Here is a 22,488-nt window from a genome sequence, read left to right as displayed (position 1 = left end):
CAGCCTATTTTCCTGCCTTTGTTTGTTTTCATCTGGTTTAACCGTCAATACATGTGGGGGGCTGTCTCCCCTTTGGGGTCTGCTCTGTGGCAGTTAGTTTTCCTCTTTTCCTGCTTTAACATAGTAACATAGTAACATAGTTACTAAGGTTGAAGGGAGACTTTAAGTCCATCTAGTTCAACCCATATCCTATCCTAACTTGCCCTAACATGTTGATCCAGAGGAAGGCAAAAAAAACCCCATGTGGCAACAGTAAGCTTCACATTGGGGAAAAAAATTCCTTCCCGACTCCACATACGGCAATCAGATTAGCTCCCTGGATCAACGCAATATTAAGGAGACTAGTGTATATACCCTGTAATATTATACTTTTCAAGAAAGGCATCCAGTCCCTTCTTAAATTTTAGTAGTGAATCACTCATTACAACATCATATGGCAGAGAGTTCCATAGTCTCACTGCTCTTACAGTAAAGAATCCGCGTCTGTGAGTATGCTTAAACCTTCTTTCCTCCAGACGTAGAGGATGCCCCCTTGTCCCCGTCACAGGTCTAAGAGTAAAAAGATCATTAGAAAGGTCTTTGTATTGTCCCCACATATATTTATACATTGTAATAAGATCACCCCTAAGCCTTCGATTCTCCAAACTAAATAACCCCAAGTGTAATAACTTGTCTTGGTATTGCAGACCCCCTAGTTCCCTAATAACCTTGGTCGCTCTTCTCTGCACCCGCTCCAGTTCAGCTATGTCTTTCTTATACACCGGAGACCAGAACTGTACACAGTATTCTAAGTGTGGTCGCACTAGTGACTTATATAGAGGTAAAATTATGTTCTCCTCATGAGCATCTATGCCTCTTTTAATGCATCCCATTATTTTATTTGCCTTTGCAGCAGCTGCTTGACTCTGGCCACTAAATGTGAGTTTGTCGTCCACCCATACACCCAGGTCTTTTTCAGTGACTGTTTTGCCCAGTGTTTTACAATTAAGCACATAATTATACAACTTGTTCGTTCTACCCAAGTGCATGACCTTACATTTTTCCCAATTAAAGCTCATTTGCCATTTATCAGCCCAAGCTTCTAGTATACATAAATCCTCCTGTAATATAAAATTGTCCTCCTCTGTATTAATTACCCTGCAGAGTTTAGTGTCATCTGCAAATATTGAAATTCTACTCTCTATGCCCCCTACAAGGTCATTAATAAATATGTTAAAAAGAAGCGGGCCCAAAACTGACCCCTGTGGTACCCCACTGCTAACCGTGACCCAGTCCGAGTGTGCTCCATTAATAACCACCCTTTGTTTCCTATCCCTGAGCCAGCTCTTAACCCACCTACACATATTTTCCCCTATCCCCATTGTTCTCATTTTATGTATCAACCTTTTGTGTGGCACCGTATCAAAAGCTTTTGAAAAGTCCATGTACACCACGTCCACTGCATTCCCTTGGTCCAGCTTTAGGCTTATTTAGTTCTCCGGTTGTGACGAGGCGTCTAGGACCACCGTAGGAACGCTCCACGACTGCTGCTAGTTGCGTGTTAGGATCAGGGGTCTGCATTCTGCATAGTTACCAACCTCTTTGGTTTTCGGAGACTTAGCTTGTTTGTTTTTTTTATTTTTTCCTCCTCGGCTGCCCGTTCATAACAGGATTGGGGATCTAGTTCAGCAGCTTAGGACCAGCCACGGTCTTGAAAATCTATTAGCTCAACTCTACTGTTTTCCACTGTAAGTTGGGGATCCAAGTGAGTCCCAGTTACAGGGTAAAACCTCTAACAGCAGTGACAGAAGTCATTTCCCTATAACCTTGCCATGCTAGGGTGCTATACACTACATAACAGTAAGCTCCAGGTAGGGTGTAAGTGCATAGTAGCGGTTATAAACATACACAATTACAATATAGTGGGTTTAAAGAAACCCAACACTTCATGTTGTATATTTATGGTCCCAATCAGCTAAGTCAAATCAACTACAAATGTGCACTTACACAGACTGGTAGGGTTTTGGAGAAAGTGGTGGCACAATCTGCTGCTTTTAGAGATTTAGGTTCTTCTGTGCAGAGCTCAGGCACGGGTGTAAGTTCCAAGGTATCAACTTTCTGCCATATATACAAGGCAATCTATAAAAAAAAGAAAATTAAGACACGTTTCAGTAGCACATTTAACTGGAAAGTCAGATTATTTCAATCCGGTTCTGATTAGTAAAATGAATTGAATTTTTTAAATCTATAAGCTATCCACCTAAACAAAAATGTAAAAAAATGCAGTTTTATCAGTGGCCATTAGAGCAGACACAGGATGTTAATATTTTCTGTTTTCTGTAGCTCTCTTGTCAGCTTTGCTTTTTAAATTGGGTCAGAATGTGCCACAGAGTATTTTAAGGTGTTCTCCACACATATATTGATGACCTCTCCTTGAGAGAGGCCATCATTATCAGATGGGTGGGGGTCAGACCCCCAGATCCCCTACTGATGAGCTCTGGTCGGACCTAGACACTTAACAGAGCTGCACTGTACATTTCCATTGAAAGTGTACTGGCCGAGGGCGAGTACTACACTTCAGCTTCTAATCAATAAAACAGCTGATCGATGGGGTGTGTCAGGTGTATGACCCCAACCCATCAGATATTAATTACCAATCTTTAGGATAAATGATGTTATTTTTATTTTGCTATTGTACCCTGTAACTTGGGTGTCCAATGGAGTCCCAGTTACAGTCAAAACATCCCTCTTTGATAACAAAAGTGACCACCATACAGCCTTGCTATGCTGGGGTGTTTCTAGCCAGAAAAAAACAACCAATAATGGCAATTCTGGCATTCCAATTTTTTGTTCTCTTTTTGCTGTTTAATATAGGATATAAATAATTTTATATTTTGATAGCTTGGACTATTTTAGACATGCCGATACCAAATATGTTTATTCTTTTTAATTCCTTAATTTCTTTACTTTTTAAGAGGAAACTGAGAGACTAAGCCATACGTGTATATATGCAGTCATACATACTCAAACTTTTTTTTTAAGTTTAAAAAAAATGTTTTCTAATTTAAGCCCCTCCCCCAGGAACTACGATTGTTTGATTGCTTATACTATACACACTGAAATGCCGTGGTCTTACAGCATATAGTAAGATTGGGCTTCTCCTATGACGCTCAGCCCGAGGCTAACTAACATGGCAGTTATGAGGACCTTCAGCAGGCCCTCGGCTGCTATGTGAACCCATTGGTTCCCTGCAATTGCATTATAGGGAGGGCTAGCGAGGATGTAATTTAAATAATGCTGTTCGAGACTGACAGCGGCATTTTACATTTAGTTGCTAAAGTGCAGCGATCGGAGCAAGTTCTGGTTGTTACAGCTATGAAAATATATAGATTTTTAAGGCATTAAAGAGGTTAATAAACTTATAAATAAATATCAATAATAAAATATAGGATAGGAACTGAATGGGAGAAGATACATATTAGATATTAGAAAAAAAACAATAGGAGGAGATTGTTTGCAACCAAGAATCCAGGACACTTCCCTAATTCAGGAACACCCAGTGGACACTTGGCAATTAATTAGTTATGATGTGTGATAACTTGGTTTTCTTGGCAGCATAGCCATGATTTAATTTAAAAGGGAACTGCACGTTGAACAATATTTGCATAAATCGATGGGTCAGGCAAATGTAAGAAAAAAAAACAACAACTTTGTAATACATCTTATCAGATAATTTTTCTTCTTTATTTACTTGCAGGGATGGGGCTGGTCTCTTCACGCTCATTCCCTATTTACAATGCGCACTGACAGCGCACGCTCTTGTTGGTTTGTCACTTCTGATCAAAGCGCGCATATGCTACAGTGACAAGATCCCGCTGAGCATTGACATCTAACGAATGCTCAGCAGAGCCCAGTCATTACTGATGATGTTTCGCCTCACCATGGGGGCAGAAGCTGCGATAATGATCACAGACTCTGACACCTGAAGACTACTTGTTTGAGTATCACAGCATGCACTAGGATTCTCTGGGAAGCATTATCCCACTGGAAGTGGTAAAAAGAAAAAAGCTGTTAGGTAGCGTAGTGAGGGAACAATAAGGACTTTTGAATTCAAATATATTAGAAAAGAGATTAAATTATGACAATAGACAGCTATTTACAATTAAAATAAATTTTAGTTTCAGACCACCCCTTTTAGGACATACTAGGACCTGTACTTTCCTGCGATACAAAGTATATATGGTGTGGACTGACCTGACATTGCAATTGAGAGCTGTACTTAGATTAATTCTGTATTCATATACTGATAGTGGTCCTGGTGTTGTATTTATGTAGTAATTATGGTTCTTGTGATACATTCATGGACTGATGTTTCTGGTGCTGTATTCATGTACTGATGGTGGTTCTGATGCTGTATTCATGTAGTGATGATGGTTTTGGTGCTATATTCAAGCAATGATGGTGGTTCCAGGGTTGTATTATACTGATAATTCTTCTGCTGTATTCATGTACTTTTGAGGATTCTAGTGAGGCATTCATAGGATAAAGTGTTTGTTCTATATACTGCAATACTGTATACAGTATAATCTATCAGACGATCACAAGTTCAAGACCTCTACTGGACTAAACAAAAAAGAATGAATACTGTAAAAGCAAATAAAAAAAAAAAACAATGACGGAATTGCATTATTTCACTGCAAGTCTATATTGAACTGCTGGGAGGGGAGTAATTTCAATTCTCGCTCAGGTAGAAGGAAAATTAGAATCAGACATGGTTACAAAATATACTCCATGCTTCTTCGTGCTAACAAAGGAATGAAGACCAGGAACCCATCTTTGTGTATAGCTGCTATTCTCTTCCCACCAGGTCAGACAGCATTGCAAATTAAGAAATGGAGGCTGAAGACAGAAACTGGTGAAAAAGCTGGACACAAGTGATGTAATGAAATTTTGTTATTCCTTATACAACCCCTGGCAAAAATTATGGAATCACCGGCCTTGGAGGATGTTCATTCAGTTGTTTAATTTTGTAGAAAAAAAGCAGATCACAGACATGGCACAAAACTAAAGTCAATTCAAATGGCAACTTTCTGGCTTTAAGAAACACTAAAAGAAATCAAGAACAAAAAATGTGGTAGTCAGTAATGGTTACTTTTTTAAATCAAGCATAGGGGAAAAATTATGGAATCACTCAATTCTGAGGGAAAAAATTATGGAATCATCCTTTAAATTTTCATTCACAAATCTAACACCTGCATCAAATTAGATCTGCTCATTAGTCTGCATCTAAAAAGGAGTGAGCACACCTTGAGAGCTGTTGCACCAAGTGGACTGACCTGAATCATGGCTCCAACATGAGAGATGTCAATTGAAACAAAGGAGAGGATTATCAAACTCTTAAAAGAGAGTAAATCATCACGCAATGTTGCAAAAGATGTTGGTTGTTCACAGTCAGCTGTGTCTAAAATCTAGACCAAATACAAACAACATGGGAAGGTTGTTAAAGACAAGCATACTGGTTAGACCAAGGAAGACATCAAAGCGTCAAGACTGGAAACTTGAAGCAATATGTCACCAAAACAGGAAATGCACAACAAAACAAATGAGGAACGAATGGGAAGAAACTGGAGTCAACGTCTGTGGCCGAACTGTAAGAAACCGCCTAAAGGAAATGGGATTTACATACAGAAAAGCTAAACGAAAGCCATCATTAACAACTAAACAGAAAAAAACAAGGTTACAATGGGCTAAAGAAAAGCAACCATGGACTGTGGATGACTGGATGAAAGTCATATTCAGTGATGAATCATGAATCTGCATTGGGCAAGATGATGATGCTGGAACTTTTGTTTGGTGCCATTCCAATGAGATTTATAAAGATGACTGCCTGAAAGGAACATGCAAATTTCCACAGTCATTGATGATATGGGGCTGCATGTCAGGTAAAGGCACTGGGGAGATGGCTGTCATTACATCTTCAATAAATGCACAAGTTTATGTTGATATTGTTGACACTTTTCTTATCCCATCAATTGAAATGATGTTTGGGGATGATGAAATCTTTTTTCAAGATGATAATGCGTCCTGCCATAGAGCAAAAACTGTGAAAACATTCCTTGAAAAAAGACACATAAGGTCAATGTCATGGCCTGCAAATAGTCCGGATCTCAATCCAATTGAAAATCTTTGGTGGAAGTTGAAGAAAATGGTCCATGACAAGGCTCCAACCTGCAAAGCTGATCTGGCGACAGCAATCAGAGAAGTTGGAGCCAGATTGATGAAGAGTACTGTTTGACACTCATTAAGTCCATGCCTCAGAGACTGCAAGCTGTTATAAAAGGCAGAGGTGGTGCAACAAAATACTAGTGATGTATTGGAGTGTTTTTTTTGTTGGTTTGTTTTTCATGATTGCATAATTTTTTCCTCAGAATTGAGTGATTCCATAATTTTTTCCTTATGCTTGGTCTAAAAAAGTAACCATTACTGACTACCACATTTTTTGGTCTTGATTTCTTTTACTGTTTCTTGAATTGACTTTAGTTTTGTGCCATGTCTGTGATCTGCTTTTTTTCTACAAAATTAAACAACTGAATGAACATCCTCCAAGGCCGGTGATTCCATAATTTTTGCCAGGGGTTGTATACAGATGAAAGGACAGCTTATTCTGAAGAGTTAATTGAAAGTGAAGTTACCCTTTAATTCCTCAGGACCTATTTAGCACTGTCAAATCTACTGCTAAATTCCCTTTAAAGCAGATCAGTCAGAATACTACTCTACCCTATTTAACGCGATATAAAATGGAAATTGGCTCATTGCTATTTGGCCAATAGCAGCGATTAAATTACAGTGGATTCATAGTTAGGATTGCACTGTATTCACTCAAGGATTGATCTCCCCGCCTCTCCCATCCTCCTCCCAGTCAGCAGTGTTTGATGGGCAGCCATGTATCTGCATAGGAACAATGCTCCTATCTATATATATAAATCTATATATATAAAATTGAATGTATGTGTGTGTATCACCAACCAGTCACAAAGCATCTTTCATTTCACCAGAGCTGTTTAAAAGAAGCTGAGCTATGATTGGTTGCTATGAGCAACAGTTTTCCCACTTGACAACACCTCAGCAGACACTGACATGGTGGGAGAAATCTAGCATCCCTGGGAACATAAGCTCCGAGCCATTGTCTTCCCCCATAAAGGAGCAGAGAGCACAAGACAGAATTGAATACCCCCCCTCCCGTGCCCATATACCTATCACACATCCTCCATCCCATAGGCACATCTTCCCTCTTAAAGGGATCTCCGGTATGGAAGTTAGGGCAAATCCCTCAGCACTCTGATACTGACCCCAGGCCTCACTTAAAGGGATCATTGGTATGGAAGTTAGGGCAAATCCATCCAGTGCTTTGGTTTTAAACCCAGGCCTATCTTAAAGGGATCCCCGGAATGGAATTAGAACCGTTCCACTCAGCGCTGTGGTTCTGAACCCAGGGTCTCTTAAAGGGATCATTGGTATGGAAGTTAGGGCAATTCGACTAAGTGCTTTGGTTCTGACCTCAGGGTCTCTTAAAGGGATCCCCGGTATGGAAGTGAGGGCAAGTCCACTCTGCGCTTTAGTACTGACCCCAGGCCTCTCAAAGGGATCTCCGGTATGGAAGTCAGGGCAATTGCCTTCAAATGCTCTGGTACTGACCCCGGGCTCTCTTAAAGGGATCCTCAATATGGAAGTTAGGACCGTTCCACTCAGCGCTGTGGTTCTGAACCCAGGATTCTATTAAAGTGATCATTGGTATGCAAGTCAGGGCAAATCCACTCAGCACTCTGGTTCTGACCCCAGGCTCCTCTTAAAGGGATCACCAGTATGGAAGTGAGGGCAAATCCACTCTGCGTTTTGGTACTGACCCTAGGCCTCTCAAAGGGATCTCCGGTATGGAAGTTAGGGTAAATCGCTCAGTGCTCTGATTCTCACCCCAGGCTTCTATTAAAGGGATCATTGGTATGGAAGTCAGGGCTAATCCACTCAGTGCTCTGATTCTGACGCCAGTCCTCTCTGAAAGGGATCCCTGGTATGGAAGTTAGGACCGTTCCACTCAGCGCTCTGGTTCTGACCCCAGGCTGATGGGATGATGTGGGCTATTAGGGGTAGTAGTCCCGTGGCTCTGGCTAATGGGATGATGTGGGATATTAGGGGTAGTAGTTCGGTGGCTCTGGCTGACGGGATGATGTGGGATATTAGGTGTAGTAGTCCGGCGGTTCTGATGGGATGATGTGGGATATTAGGGGTAGTAGGCCGGTGGCTCTGACGGAATGATGTGGGATATTAGGGGTAGTAGTCCGGTGGCTCTGATGGGATGAGGCGGAATATTAGTGGTAGTTGTCCGGTGGCTCTGGCTGATGGGAAGATGTGGGATATTAGGGTTAGTAGTCCGGTGACTCTGGCTCATTGGATGATGTGGGATATTAGGGGTAGTAGTCCGGTGGCTCTGGCTGACGGAACGACGTGGGATATTAGGGGTAGTAGTCCGGTATCTCTGGCTGACGGGATGATGTGGGATATTATTATAGTGAATGTGGTTATGCGGAGTGGGCGGGGCTATACACTCAGCTTTATATATATATATATATATATATATATATATATATATATATCTCATTATAATTTGTTATAACTAACCGTAGTAAGTTACTATGCTCTGGCAGCACCGGGCTCTTCAGCTAGTTATAAATATTGCAAATACACAAACTCTCTCTTCAGAGAAGAGGACTTGAACTCTAGCGCCACCTACTGGAAGTAGCAATCCTAAAAATCCATATTGATCCTTAACGAGTCTTGTCACATGACATTAGATAAAAGCCAAACCAGAATCTCAATTTGCAGACACATGTTTCAGGGTGATGTCCCACCTCAGTGCAAAGCTTGAGATTTGGTTTGGCTCTATGAGAGGCCTGTGACTGGGGTCTAAGAGGGGGGGAATGTTCCTGCTTATGGAGAATGACATGCCAGGATAAGTAGGCTTATATGAAGACTTATACCTATAAGTTAATTGTATTATTTGAAAGATGCTATTAGCCTTGAATAGAGCAGCAAATTATGTTTATAGATTCATGTTATTGACTCTACAGAGAAACCTACTTAGACGCTAAATGATGGGTACACTTGAAACCATTAATTTTATTTTTTCAATGTCAAGTTGTTAGAAAATGTTAACTCAGAACAGAGAAGCGCTCAACATTTGTCCATTGGTTGGCATCAGGCCGTTGCTGATTATTCTTTCAGATTTCCAGGAATGTGTTCTATAAGAGAGGTAAGAGTAGTAATGAGCTGGGGCTTTTCATTTTATTTCATGTACAGAAAAATGTATTATGAGAAAACAAGTATTTTCAATGTAACATGGACTCTCAGATACAAGGTGGATGGAAACAATTTGTTGTTTGGGAGAACATTACAAATCATCTTAACTATACTTATCGAAGAGTATATAGCGGCACATTAATTAAGACACAGGTAGAATTGTAAATCCGCAGAATAATGCCGGTCACAATGTCCACAACAACCTGGATAATGACACAAAATTATCCTTTCCACAAATCTAGTTCATATCAACATTTAGGCAATATAACGACCAAATAAAAATTGGAAGCTTAATTACCATAAAAAATGGATTTTATTTAGTACGTGCAACAATGCAAATCTTTTTACATATTTTCATCATGAAAAACAGATTTTATTTAATGTAATAAATGCAACACTGCCAATAAAAATCGGAGAAACACCAATACAAAAAAATTGCTGCAAAAAAGTCCTATGGTATTGATAGAAAATGCATTCCTTGCATAAGTACATGTACATACATATAGCGGCCAAAAAAAGGAACAATGTTCATGGTATAAAATGCAAGAAAGCCTCTTAGAAAGATGTTCAAAAAGATGGCCTGAAAAACCAAATCATTGTAGCAAAGATTTCTACTAGTGAAATAATATGTAGAATGCTAGTGCAGATATTGGAAAAGAAATCTACTAATAGAGCAATGCCATCACAACAATTACAAAGGTAAAGTGTGTGTGCAACAATGAACCATTTTCGCACAGAAAAGTCTGTTACAAGGATATTTCCATGGTTCTAAAAACATAAAAACATAATATGAAATTGCTATGTTAGCATTGCCCAAAGTTGTGCAAATACCTGAGACAAAAAGTCCCATTAGCATGTGTGAATGCTACAAGGAAGCGGTAATTATGCAAAAGGTGCTGTAGTAAAGAATCTATATCTATACCTGCTAGCAGCAACCACCCTAACACGCGTTTCGCACTTGGCTTTATCCAAGTATTGCTAGCAGGTATAGATATAGATTCTTTACTACAGCATCTTTTGCATAATTACCGCTTCCTTGTAGCATTCACACATGCTAATGGGACTTTTTGTCTCAGGTATTTGCACAACTTTGGGCAATGCTAACATAGCAATTTCATATTATGTTTTTAGAACCATGGAAATATCCTTGTAACAGACTTTTCTGTGCGAAAATGGTTCATTGTTGCACAGACACTTTACCTTTGTAATTGTTGTGATGGCAGTGCTCTATTAGTAGATTTCTTTTCCAATATCTGCACTAGCATTCTACATATTATTTCACTAGTAGAAATCTTTGCTACAATGATTTGGTTTTTCAGGCCATCTTTTTGAACATCTTTCTAAGAGGCTTTCTTGCATTTTATACCATGAACATTGTTCCTTTTTTTGGCCGCTATATGTATGTACATGTACTTATGCAAGGAATGCATTTTCTATCAATACCATAGGACTTTTTTGCAGCAATTTTTTTGTATTGGTGTTTCCCCGCTTTTTATTGGCAGTGTTGCATTTATTACATTAAATAAAATCTGTTTTTCATGATGAAAATATGTAAAAAGATTTGCATTGTTGCACGTACTAAATAAAATCCATTTTTTATGGTAATTAAACTTCAAATTTTTCTTCGGTTGTTGTATGCATTTCTGGAAGCACTAGTCAATTTTAAAAAACATCTATCTGATTTAGGCAATATAATGCTACAAGGATCAACATAACTCAAGCTACCCATAATGTTATCGGGAGGACACAGAATTGTATTAATACGAATAGTATTATACGAGTGTAACTCCAAATTCAGGCAGGAAATTACTTTAATTTTGATGTTTTCCCACCCTTTACAAGTGGATTATGTGGCATTCTTTTCTGGGCCAAGATCCAATGATTTTTCCCCTTTAACCTTTCAACATTAGTCAGTAATAAATACAACCCCAAGTCGGACATAATACTGCTCACTTCCCTTTTTAGACAAATGCTATTTCTTTGTTTATACAAATTAACACTGTAATTAAAAATGTATTAAAAACACAACGCCTCTCAGCTGTATCCAGTCTTTTTCAGGTGTTTTCTTCTTGAGTTACCCAACCTCTTTACCCAGCACAATGGCAATAAGGATATGACACATTTGTCATGTGTCTGGGTTCTAAGCCATGAGCCTGTGCTTTGTTGCTGGCTTCTCTTTCCACCAAGCCACAGCAGATATATATGCTTCCCCTTGCCAATATTTCCTGCTGGTGATAGTCTCATTTGGATGTCTAGCCACACGGCTGTAGTTTAAGCCAGTCAGTGAAAGATCAGCTAGAGCTTATCTCTTTGCTGTTTATATTGTTTTCTCTGCAAGTATCTTCTGTTTCCTTTTAGGAAGCAGGCGGTATATTCTCTATCACCACATACTTAATCCTTTATTTTGTGGTTTGTTTTACTCACTCTGCGATCTATTTCCATTTCAGCACACTTTACCTTCTGTAGGTTATTTTCACTCTGCGCTGCACTATGGCTTTTTAGAAGGAACATGAAAAGCTCAACGGACTTTCAGGTTGCATAGGTTTGAGTTGCTGTCATATAGACTGTGGTTAGGGCGATCTCAGCTCACGCAGGAACCACTGGGGACTGCAGAGTGAAGATCTCTACTCTGTACAGGAACCGACAGGTTCAGTTGCAGTTTTTAGTGTGTCACTTATTTTCCTGAGTGAGTTGCTACTATATCATAACATTGTAATGAAATCAGAAATGGTAAAAGGGATATGTCAGCTGCTGATATACCGCTAAAAGTAACACAGGACTGTGTAAAGAGGTCGGGTAACTTAAGAAGACGACACCTGAGAAAGGCTGGGTACAGCCAGGGCCGGTTTTAGGCAAAGTGGAGCCCTAAGCAAAGTTTAAAATAGGGTCCCAAGTGCTAAAATATTGCACGTCACACAGAAGCATTTCAGCTGTATTTACATGCGCTGAGTTCAGGCTGCTAATTGAGTGTGATTGACAATATTGAAATCGTTCAACACTTGTTTCCCGGCATCTTTCCACCGTCTGAGAAAGAATGATGGGGACAGAACAATCACTAACAGATCACCATACAATATCATGTTATCAGCAGCACATATACAGTTTACACCCCATAGTCCTCCATATAATATAATGTGCCCCATAGTCCTCCATATAGTATAATACACTCCCCATAGTCCTCCATATAGTATAATACACTCACTCAGTCCTCCATATAGTATAATACACTCCTCATAGTCCTCCATATAGTATAATACACTCCCCATAGTCCTCCATATACAGTTGTGGCCAAAAGTATTGACACCCCTGCAATTTTGTGAGATAATGCTCAGTTTCTTCCTAAAAATGATTGCAAAAACAAATTCTTTGGTATTATTATCTTCATTTAATTTGTCTTAAATGAAAAAACACAAAAAGAATTGTCCTAAAGCCAAATTGGATATAATTCCACACCAAACATAACAAAGAGGGTGGACAAAAGTATTGGCACTGTTCGAAAAATCATGTGATGCTTCTCTAATTTGTGTAATTAACAGCACCTGTAACTTACCTGTGGCACCTAACAGGTGTTGGCAATAACTAAATCACACTTGCAGCCAGTTGACATGGATTAAAGTTGACTCAACCTCTGTCCTGTGTCCTTGTGTGTACCACATTGAGCATGGAGAAAAGAAAGAAGACCAAAGAACTGTCTGAGGACTTGAGAAACCAAATTGTGAGGAAGCATGAGCAATCTCAAGGCTACAAGTCCATCTCCAAAGACCTGAATGTTCCTGTGTCTACTGTGCGCAGTGTCATCAAGAAGTTTAAAGCCCATGGCACTGTGGCTAACCTCCCTAGATGTGGATGGAAAAGTAAAATTGACAAGAGATTTCAACACAAGATTGTGCGGATGTTGGATAAAGAACCTCGACTAACATACAAACAAGTTCAAGCTGCCCTGCAGTCCGAGGGTACAACAGTGTCAACCCGTACTATCCGTCGGCGTCTGAATGAAAAGGGACTGTATGGTAGGAGAACCAGGAAGACCCCACTTCTTACACCGAGACATAAAAAAGCCAGGCTGGAGTTTGCCAAAACTTACCTGAAAAAGCCTAAAACATTTTGGAAGAATGTTCTCTGGTCAGATGAGACAAAAGTAGAGCTTTTTGGGCAAAGGCATCAACATAGAGTTTACAGGAGAAAAAAGAGGCATTCAAAGAAAAAAACACGGTCCCTACAGGCAAACATGGCGGAGGTTCTCTGATGTTTTGGGGTTACTTTGCTGCCTCTGGCACTGGACTGCTTGACCGTGTGCATGGCATTATGAAGTCTGAAGACTACCAACAAATTTTGCAGCATAATGTAGGTCCAATGTGAGAAAGCTGGGTCTCCCTCAGATGTCATGGGTCTTCCAGCAGGACAATGACCCAAAACACACTTCAAAAAGCACTAGAAAATGGTTTGAGAGAAAGCACTGGAGACTTCTAAGGTGGCCAGCAATGAGTCCAGACCTGAGTCCGATAGAACACCTGTGGAGAGATCTAAAAATGGCAGTTTGAAGGCACCCTTCTAACATCAGGGGCCTGGAGCAGTTTGCCAAAGAAGAATGGTCTAAAATTCCAGCAGAGCATTGTAAGAAACTCATTGATGGTTACCGGAAGCGGTTGGTCGGTTATTTTGGCTAAAGGTTGTGCAACCAAGTATTAAGCTGAGGGTGCCAATACTTTTGTCTGGCCCATTTTTGGAGTTTTGTGTGAAATGATCAATGTTTTGCTTTTTGCGTCATTCTCTTTTGTGTTTTTTCATTTAAGACAAATTAAATGAAGATAATAATACCAAAGAATTTGTGTTGGCAATCATTTTCAGGAAGAAACTGAGTATTATCTGACAAAATTGCAGGGGTGTCAATACTTTTGGCCACAACTGTAGTATAATAGACTCCCCATACTCCTGCATATAGTATAATACACTCTTCAGTCCTCCATATAGTATAATACACTTCTCAGTCCTCCATATAGTATAATACACTTCTCAGTCCTCCATATAGTATAAAACACTCCTCAGTCCTCCATATAGTATAATACACTCCCCATAGTCCTCCATATAGTATAATACATTCCCTGTAGTCCTCCATATAGTATAATACACTCCCCATAGTCTTCCATATAATACACTCACTATAGTCCTCCATACAGTATAATACACTCCTCATAGTGCTCCATATAGTATAATACACCGCCAGTCATCCATGTAGTATAATTCACTTCCCATAGTATAATGCACCCCATAGTTCTTCATATAGTATAGTGTAGTGTATTCCCTTTAGCCCTCGATACAGTATAATGCAGCCCACATATAGTATAATGCAGCCACCCCTTAGAGCATAATGCTACCACCCCAGAATATAATGCAGCCACTCCACAGAATATAATGTAACCCCCACAGAATATAATGCAGCCCCCCTCATATAGTATAATGCAGCCCCTCCATAGAATATGGCAGCCCCCTCATAGAGTATAATGCAGCCCCTTATATAGTACTAGATGGTGGCCCGATTCTAACGCATCGGGTATTCTAGAATATGCATGTAGTTTATTTATGAAGATAAACTACGTGCCACTATGACTGACAGAACTTCAGTAAACGTGACTAAACTATGTACTTGTTGAATAAACGTGACTGAACTATGTGGCACTGTGACTGACAGAACTTGTTCACTAAAGATGAGTTAACTACATCGCACTGTGAGTGACATTTAAATTACGCGCCAATATCGCTGATTGGTCGCCGGGCCCGACCAATCAGAAAAGCATGGTTCAAAGCCCACGGCAATTCGCGGGCGGACTGCACCTGTCGCTGATTGGTCGCGCCCGGCTGGCCGCGACCAATCAGGCTAGCACCAGTCATCTCCCGGCTGCGTCGCCGCTGACCTCTGTGCGGCAGATGACCTGCGGCAACTGTCGGGAGATCTGCGACGATATTTGAATCCTGTGCCAATTCGCGGCCGGACTGCACCTGTCACTGATTGGTCGCGGTCGGCCGCGACCAATCAGCGACGCAGGATTTCCGCTACAGACAGAATTAGAAGATTATATAGTAGATAATGAAGCCCCTCAATTAAATACAATGTAGCCCCCATAGAATATAATATAGCCCCCTCATAAAGTATAATGAAGCCCCCATACAATATAATCTATCCCCCCATAGAATATAATGCAGCCCCCCATAGAATACAATGTATCCCCTGATATAGTATAATGTAGCCGCTCAGAGTATGATGCAATCACCCCTCATAGAATATATTAAATATAACAGCCCCCATATAATATAATTTAGCCTCGAATAGAATATAGTACTGCCCACCTCCCCGTAGAATACAATGTAGCCCCATTAGAGTATGATGCAATCCTCCCTCATAAAATCTAATACAGTCCCCATAGAATATAATGTAGCTTCCCATAGAATATAATACAGCCCACCTCCCCACAGAATATAATGTAGCCCCCATAGAATATAATGTATAATGTACCCCCCATATTATATAACAGCCACATAGTATAACACAGTGACATAGTATATAACACAGCCACATAGGATATAACACAGCCTCCCCATAGAATATAATATACCCCCCATAGTATATAACACAGCCTCAACCATAGATTATAATGTACCCCCCCATAGTATATAACACAGCCCATATAGCATATAACAGTCACATAGCATATAACACAGCCCACATAGTATATAACACAGTCACATAGTATATGACACAGCCCACATAGCATATAACACAGTCCACATAGCACATAACACAGCCCACATAGTATATAACAAAGCCCACATAGTATATAACACAGCCCACATAGTATATAACACAGCCCACATAGTATATAACACAGCCCACATAGTATATAACAAAGCCCACATAGTATATAGCACAGCCACATAGTATATAACACAGCCACATAGCATATAACACAGCTACATAGTATATAACACAGCCTCCCCCCGAGAATGTCCCCACAGTCCAGTACTCACCGATATTTAAAAAAAACAAAACATAATCCTCACCTCTCCTTGTGCCCCGCGCTGCTCCCGGCTGGCTCCTGTCTCAGCAGCTGCCCTGCCTGGTACACAGTGGGTGCGCGATGACATCATCGTGCACCCCCAGTCAGTGTCAGAGGGGAATGATGGGAGAGGGAGCGTCAGCTGACTCTCTCTCCTCCATCATTGCTTTGAACTGTACTGGCGTCTATGACACCGGTATAGTTCAATGACGCGGCAGCAGGGGGAGTCAGCACTGGCGGCAGACGGGCCCCCCTGCCTCACAGGACCCATAGCGGCTGCATGATGTGCCGCTAGCTGGGGGCAACTGGGGGAGCGGGGGCCCTAGGCAACTGCCTTGTCTGCCTGACGCTAACGCCGGCCCTGGGTAGAGCCGAGAGTCGTTGTGTTTTTAATAAATGTTTGTTTCTGTGAATTCTGACGAATTATCTATATTTTGCCTTTGGGAGCGACAGTTACCTGGATTTTCTCGGATTATGTTCTGTTGGAACTCTCTCTGGAAGAATTTTCCGCAGCAACCAAGTCCGCTGCACCCTTCCACAATTATGCACGAGGTTTATGGAGTTGTGCCCTACCTATTTGAGGTTTTTATTTTAATGGTCACATTAATACTCACCTGCTACACTCAGAAAAGCACTACTCTCTCATGTTTTTCCATGTAGTATATGAATTTAGAGGGTTACATACACACGTGGTCAAAATTGTTGGTACCCCTCATTTAACGACAGAAAAGCCCACAATGGTGACAGAAATGACTTGAATCTGACAAAAGTAATAATAAATCAAAAATCTATGAAAATGAACAAATGAAAGTCAGACATTGTTTTTCAACCATGCTTCCACAGAATTCTTTAAAAATAAAACTCATGAAATAGGGCCTGAACAGAAATGATGGTAACCTTAACTTAATATTTTGTTGCACAACCTTTTGAGGCAATCACTGCAATCAAATGATTCCTGTAACTGTCAATGAGACTTCTGCACCTCTCAACAGGTATTTTGGCCCACTCCTCAAGAGCAAACTACTCCAGTTGTCTCGTGTTTAAAGGTTGCCTTTTCCAGATGGCATGTTTCAGCTCTTTTCAAAGATGTTCAATAGGATTTAGGTCAGGGCTCATAGAAGGCCACTTCAGAATAGTCCAAAGTTTTCCTCTTAGCCATTCTTGGGTGTTTTTAGCTGTGTGTTTTGGGTCATTATCCTGCTGCAAGACCAATGACCTGCGACTGAGACCAAGCTTTGACACTGGGCAGCACATTTCTCTCTAGGATCCCTTGATAGTCTTGAGATTTCATTGTACCCTGCAGAGATTCTAGACACCCTGTGTCAGATGCAGCAAAGCAGAGCCTCCTCCATGTTTCACAGTAGGGATAGCGTTCTTTTCTTGGTATGCTTCATTTTTCCATGTGTGAGCATAGAGCTGATGTGCCTTGCCAAAAAGTTCCATTTTTGTCTAATTTGTCCATAGGACATTCTCCCAGAAGCTTTGTGGCTTGTCAACATGTAGTTTGGCAAATTCCAGTCTGGCTTTTTTATGATTTTTTTTCAACAAAGGTGTCCCCCTTGGTCTTCTCCCATGAAGTCCACTTTGGCTCATACAATGATGAATGGTGCAATCTGACACTGATGTTCCTTGAGCTTGAAGTTCACCTTTAATCTGTTTAGAAGTTTTTCTGGGCTCTTTTGTTACCATTCATATTATCCGTCTCTTTGATTTGTCATCAATTTTCCTCCTGCGGCCACATCCAGGGGTTGGCTACAGTCTCAGGGAGCTTAAATTTCTGAATATTATGTGCAATTGTAGTCACAGGAACATCAAAGCTGCTTGGAGATGGTTTTATAACTTTTACCTTTAACATGTTTGCCTGTAATTTTCTTTCTAATTTCCTGAGACAACTCTTTCCTTCGCTTCCTCTGGTCCATGTTGAGTGGGATACACACCATGTCACCAAACAGCACAGTGAGTATCTGTAGCCCTATATACAGGCCACTCACTGATTCCAAGATTGTAGACACCTGTGATGCTAATTAGTTGACACACCACGATTTAACATGTCCCTTTTTCACATTATTTTCAGGGCTACCATCATTTCTGTCCTATTTCATGAGTTTTATTTTATTTTATTTTTTTTAATTCTGTGGAAGCATGGCTGAAAAGCAATGTCTGACTTTTATTTGTTCATTTTCATAGATTTTTCACTTATTATTACTTTTGTCAGATTCAAGTTATTTCTGTGACCATTCTGGGTTTTTCTGTCATTAAACGAGGGGTACCAACAATTTTGACCACGTGTGTATAAATAAAGGCTAAAGAAGTTGTTCAGAACTTGAGAAACAGCAGGAAAATAAGAAATATTCAACTGATCAATCCCCCGCAGCTCCAATACCGATGTTCTAGTGGTCCTCACCGGAATTTATATACTTCCCTGCATCAATAACCCAGCTGAATCTTTGTTGCTGCAGTGAAGTGAACAAAGACCAGGATGGTCAATTTTAAATGTTGGCGCTAATAGATCAGTAAGTGTTCATTCATTTACTTTCAGCATTTTTCCTTCTGTTAGTTATTTTTTAAACCACTTCTTGACAGGGATCATTTCCATTTTTGCACTTTTGTTTTTTTATCGCTTTCATCCAAGAGCTATAATTTCATAATGTATAAAAAATCCACCATTAACAATAATGAACCCTTTAAGGACCCGCATGTAAATTGTTTTTTTTGTCCTTTCACTTTTTTCTCTTCTCTTGTTCCAAGAGTCATAACTTTTTTTTTTTTCTTCTTCCGTCAACATAGCCATATGAGAAAATTCTTTTTGCGGGACGAGTTGTAGTGTTAAATTGCACCATGCACTTTACCATGTAATGTACTGAAAACAGGAAAAAAAAATTCCAAGTGAGGTGAAACGGTAAAAAAAGCAATTATGTTATTGTTTTTTTGGGGGTTTTGTTTTTATGGTATTTGTTGGGGAGTAATAATGTGCTGGCAACGTGATTCGTCTTCAGATTCGAATAATTAAATGCTACCAAATTGTATAGTTTTATATTTTAGTGGTTAGGGAAAAAAATCTGCAACTGGAGCTGGAATTTTAATTTCTATCAGTTTATGATACATACAGTACTATGTTCTGATTGCTTTTTTAAAGGGAGATCGGGCAAATGCAAACCAGCAATACAGGCTCTATTCATTTTTCTTTAATGGTTTTACCATACTAGATAAGTTCTATATTTTGATAGAATGGACTTTTGCAGACCGCGATGCATGGTGTGGCGGTAGGTCCTAGGTGGGGCCCTGTGCAAAGTTTAAAGTGGGGACTCAAATGCTAACATACTGCACCATCACACAGAAATATTTATATTTACATGCGCTGAGTTCAGGCCATTAAACAAGCGTGATGGACAATATTGAAGCCATTCATCACTTGTTTCCCAGTCTCTTTACACCAACTGAGAAAGAATGATGGGGACAGAACAATTACTAGTAGATCAACTAGTAGATTTGTCCCCATACAGTATCTGTCACAAGGAGGTTTTCTCAAACATCTCCAACTGTAACGTAAATTCCTATTTGAAGCCTGGCAATGTCATGCTAGGCACATATAAGAACTCTCAGCTCTGTCTATCCAACCCGTACGCCTGTTCTCGCTGATAGATGTTATTTCAGCTTGTTGGCAGATACATTACATTACCATGATCTCAGCATCACACACGGTTATACATGAAAACCTCAGCTCTATTTATGTGGCAGAAGCTTTTATCTTAGGGAGATTAAAAAAATCAAAAATCAAAAGTGACCTGCTGACAAAATGACCCACCCCTGCTGACAAAATAGCCCACCCCACTGAATATTTAGGAGAAATTAGTTGAAAAGTTATTGGTTGTTTCTTTTTACCACCAACTCATAGAATCATAGAGTTGGAAGGAACCTCCTGGGCCATCTGGTCCAACCCCCTGCTGAAAGCAGGATTCGCTAAATCATCCCAGTCAGATGTCTGTCCAGCCTCTGTTTGAAGATTTCCATTGAAGGAGAACTCACCACTTCTTGTGGCAGCCTGTTCCACTCATTGATCACTCTGTCAAAAAGTTTTTTCTAACATCTAATCTGTGTCTCCTCCCATTCAGTTTCATCCCATTGCTTCTAGTCTTTCCTTGTGCAAATGAGAATTAAGATGATCCTTCTACAATGTGACAGCCCTTGAGATATTTGTAGACAGCTATTAAGTCTCCTCTCAGTCTTCTCTTTTGCAAACTAAACATTCCCAAATCCTGCAACCTTTCCTCATAAGACAGGGTTTGCAGACCGGTCATCATTCCGGTCCCTCTTTTCTGAACTTGCTCCAGTTTGTTGTTGTCCTTTTTAAAATGTGGCGCCCAAAACTGGACACAGTCTTCTAGATGAGGTCTGACCAAAGAGGAGTAGAGGGCGTATATCAGCGAGTGAGCGCTCCGATTCGCTCGTGTTAGATTCCTGCATTTACAGCCATCTTATAGACAGAAACGTGATTAAGACAGGACGGCTTACTGAGGGACATGGTTTCAATATTAAGAAAATGGGGCCCAACTCAGGAACGTTGGGCCCCAGCATCAATGAGTAAAATAAAAATTAAATTCCCCCTGCTTCACCGCTGAATCAAGTGTCAGTATTGCCATTTTTATTTGGCGGAGATATATATGCATATATAAATATATTATCTATCAGATCCTATACATAATCTAGAGTGAAAAAAAAAAAAAAAAACTAGAGTGTAATATTATTTATATTGTATGTGTATGTCATGTAGCTGAAGTGTATTGTGATGTTTTGCAGCAGCTGAGGTCTCTATCATGTGGTTCTGCAGTTACTGAGGTATGTATTATGAGGTTCTGCGCTGCAGCTGAGGTGTATTATGTGGTTCTGCAGTGACTGAGGTGTGTATTATGAGATTCTGCAGTGACTGAGGTGTGTATTATGTGGTTTTGCAGTAGCTCAGGTCTGTATTATGCTGCTCTGCAGAAACTGAAATTTGTGTGTGGGCACAGAACGATCACTAGTAGATCAATCTGTCCCTGTACAGTATCATGTTGTTAGCAGCATATCTGCAGTTTTCACCAGGTGATGTGCTGCTGAGAACAATGAATTTTGTTTCGGCATAAACAGTCCAATCACTCGATGAATAGGCTGCATTTTGCTTGTTTAGTATAATGCATCCCATAGTCCTCCACATAGTATAATGCACCGCCGAGTCCTCCATACCTACAATGTATAATTATCCGCATAGTCCTCCATAAAGTAAAATACACTCCTCATAGTCCTCCATATAGTACAACATGCTCTCCATAGTCCTTCATATAGTATAATACAATCCCCATAGTCCTCCATATAGTATAACACCCTCTCCATAGTCCTCCATACAGTATAATACACCACATAGCCCTCCATATAGTGTAATACGCTCCCCATAATCCTCCATATAGTATAATGCATCCCATAATCCTCCAAATTGTATAATGCACCCCATAATCCTCCATATAGTATAATGAACACTTCATAGTCCCCCATACAGTATAATGCACACCCCATAGTCCTCAATATTGTATAATGCATACCATAGTCCTCCATTTTGTATAATGCACCCCATAGTCCTTCATCTATGCACACCATTGATTTTCTTATAGTATGATGCATTCCCCATAGTCCTCCATACAGTATAATGCAGCCCCCATATAGTACATATAGTATAATGCACAGTCCACAGTCCTCAATAGAGTATAATGCAGCCCTCGTATAGTACATGTAGTATAATGCACTCCCCATAGTCCTTGATAAGAGTATAATGCAGCCCCGATGTAGTGCAACTTGTTGCCTAGCTTATCAGTCATTTTGCAGTCCTCAGAGTGGCCAGTTACCTAGGAAATGATTGTGCACTACTTAAAGGCTCTATGCAGGTGCTACATTTAAGCTGGATTGCAAGATCCGGCCAGCATGAGATTCTCTCATTCTGCATAGCCAAAGCTCTGATTGCAGGAGGGAACAGCACTCAATTCAGACCAACCACTGGTCTAAACTGTCAATCTTCAGGAACGTACCTCCCTCAACACCCAGAAAACTGGAGGGCAAGGGGAGTGGTGAGCTC

General features: G+C 40.3%; 1 protein-coding gene across 2 annotated transcripts in view; it reads right to left on the bottom strand.

Annotated features, from left to right (window-relative positions):
- Positions 1-22,488, bottom strand: part of B3GLCT (beta 3-glucosyltransferase) — a 591,167-nt gene that overhangs the window by 106,575 nt on the left and 462,104 nt on the right. For both annotated transcript variants that reach the window (XM_073583176.1, XM_073583175.1), the window contains exon 9: positions 1,987-2,118. In XM_073583176.1, coding sequence (XP_073439277.1) covers positions 1,987-2,118 — 132 coding nt within the window. The remainder of the gene's footprint in view (positions 1-1,986; positions 2,119-22,488) is intronic.

This window comes from Dendrobates tinctorius, unplaced genomic scaffold, assembly GCF_039654945.1.
Source record: "Dendrobates tinctorius isolate UK_male_01 unplaced genomic scaffold, ASM3965494v1 ptg000075l, whole genome shotgun sequence".
Taxonomy (NCBI): Eukaryota; Metazoa; Chordata; class Amphibia; order Anura; family Dendrobatidae; genus Dendrobates; species Dendrobates tinctorius.
This window is presented reverse-complemented; position numbering and strand designations above follow the sequence as displayed.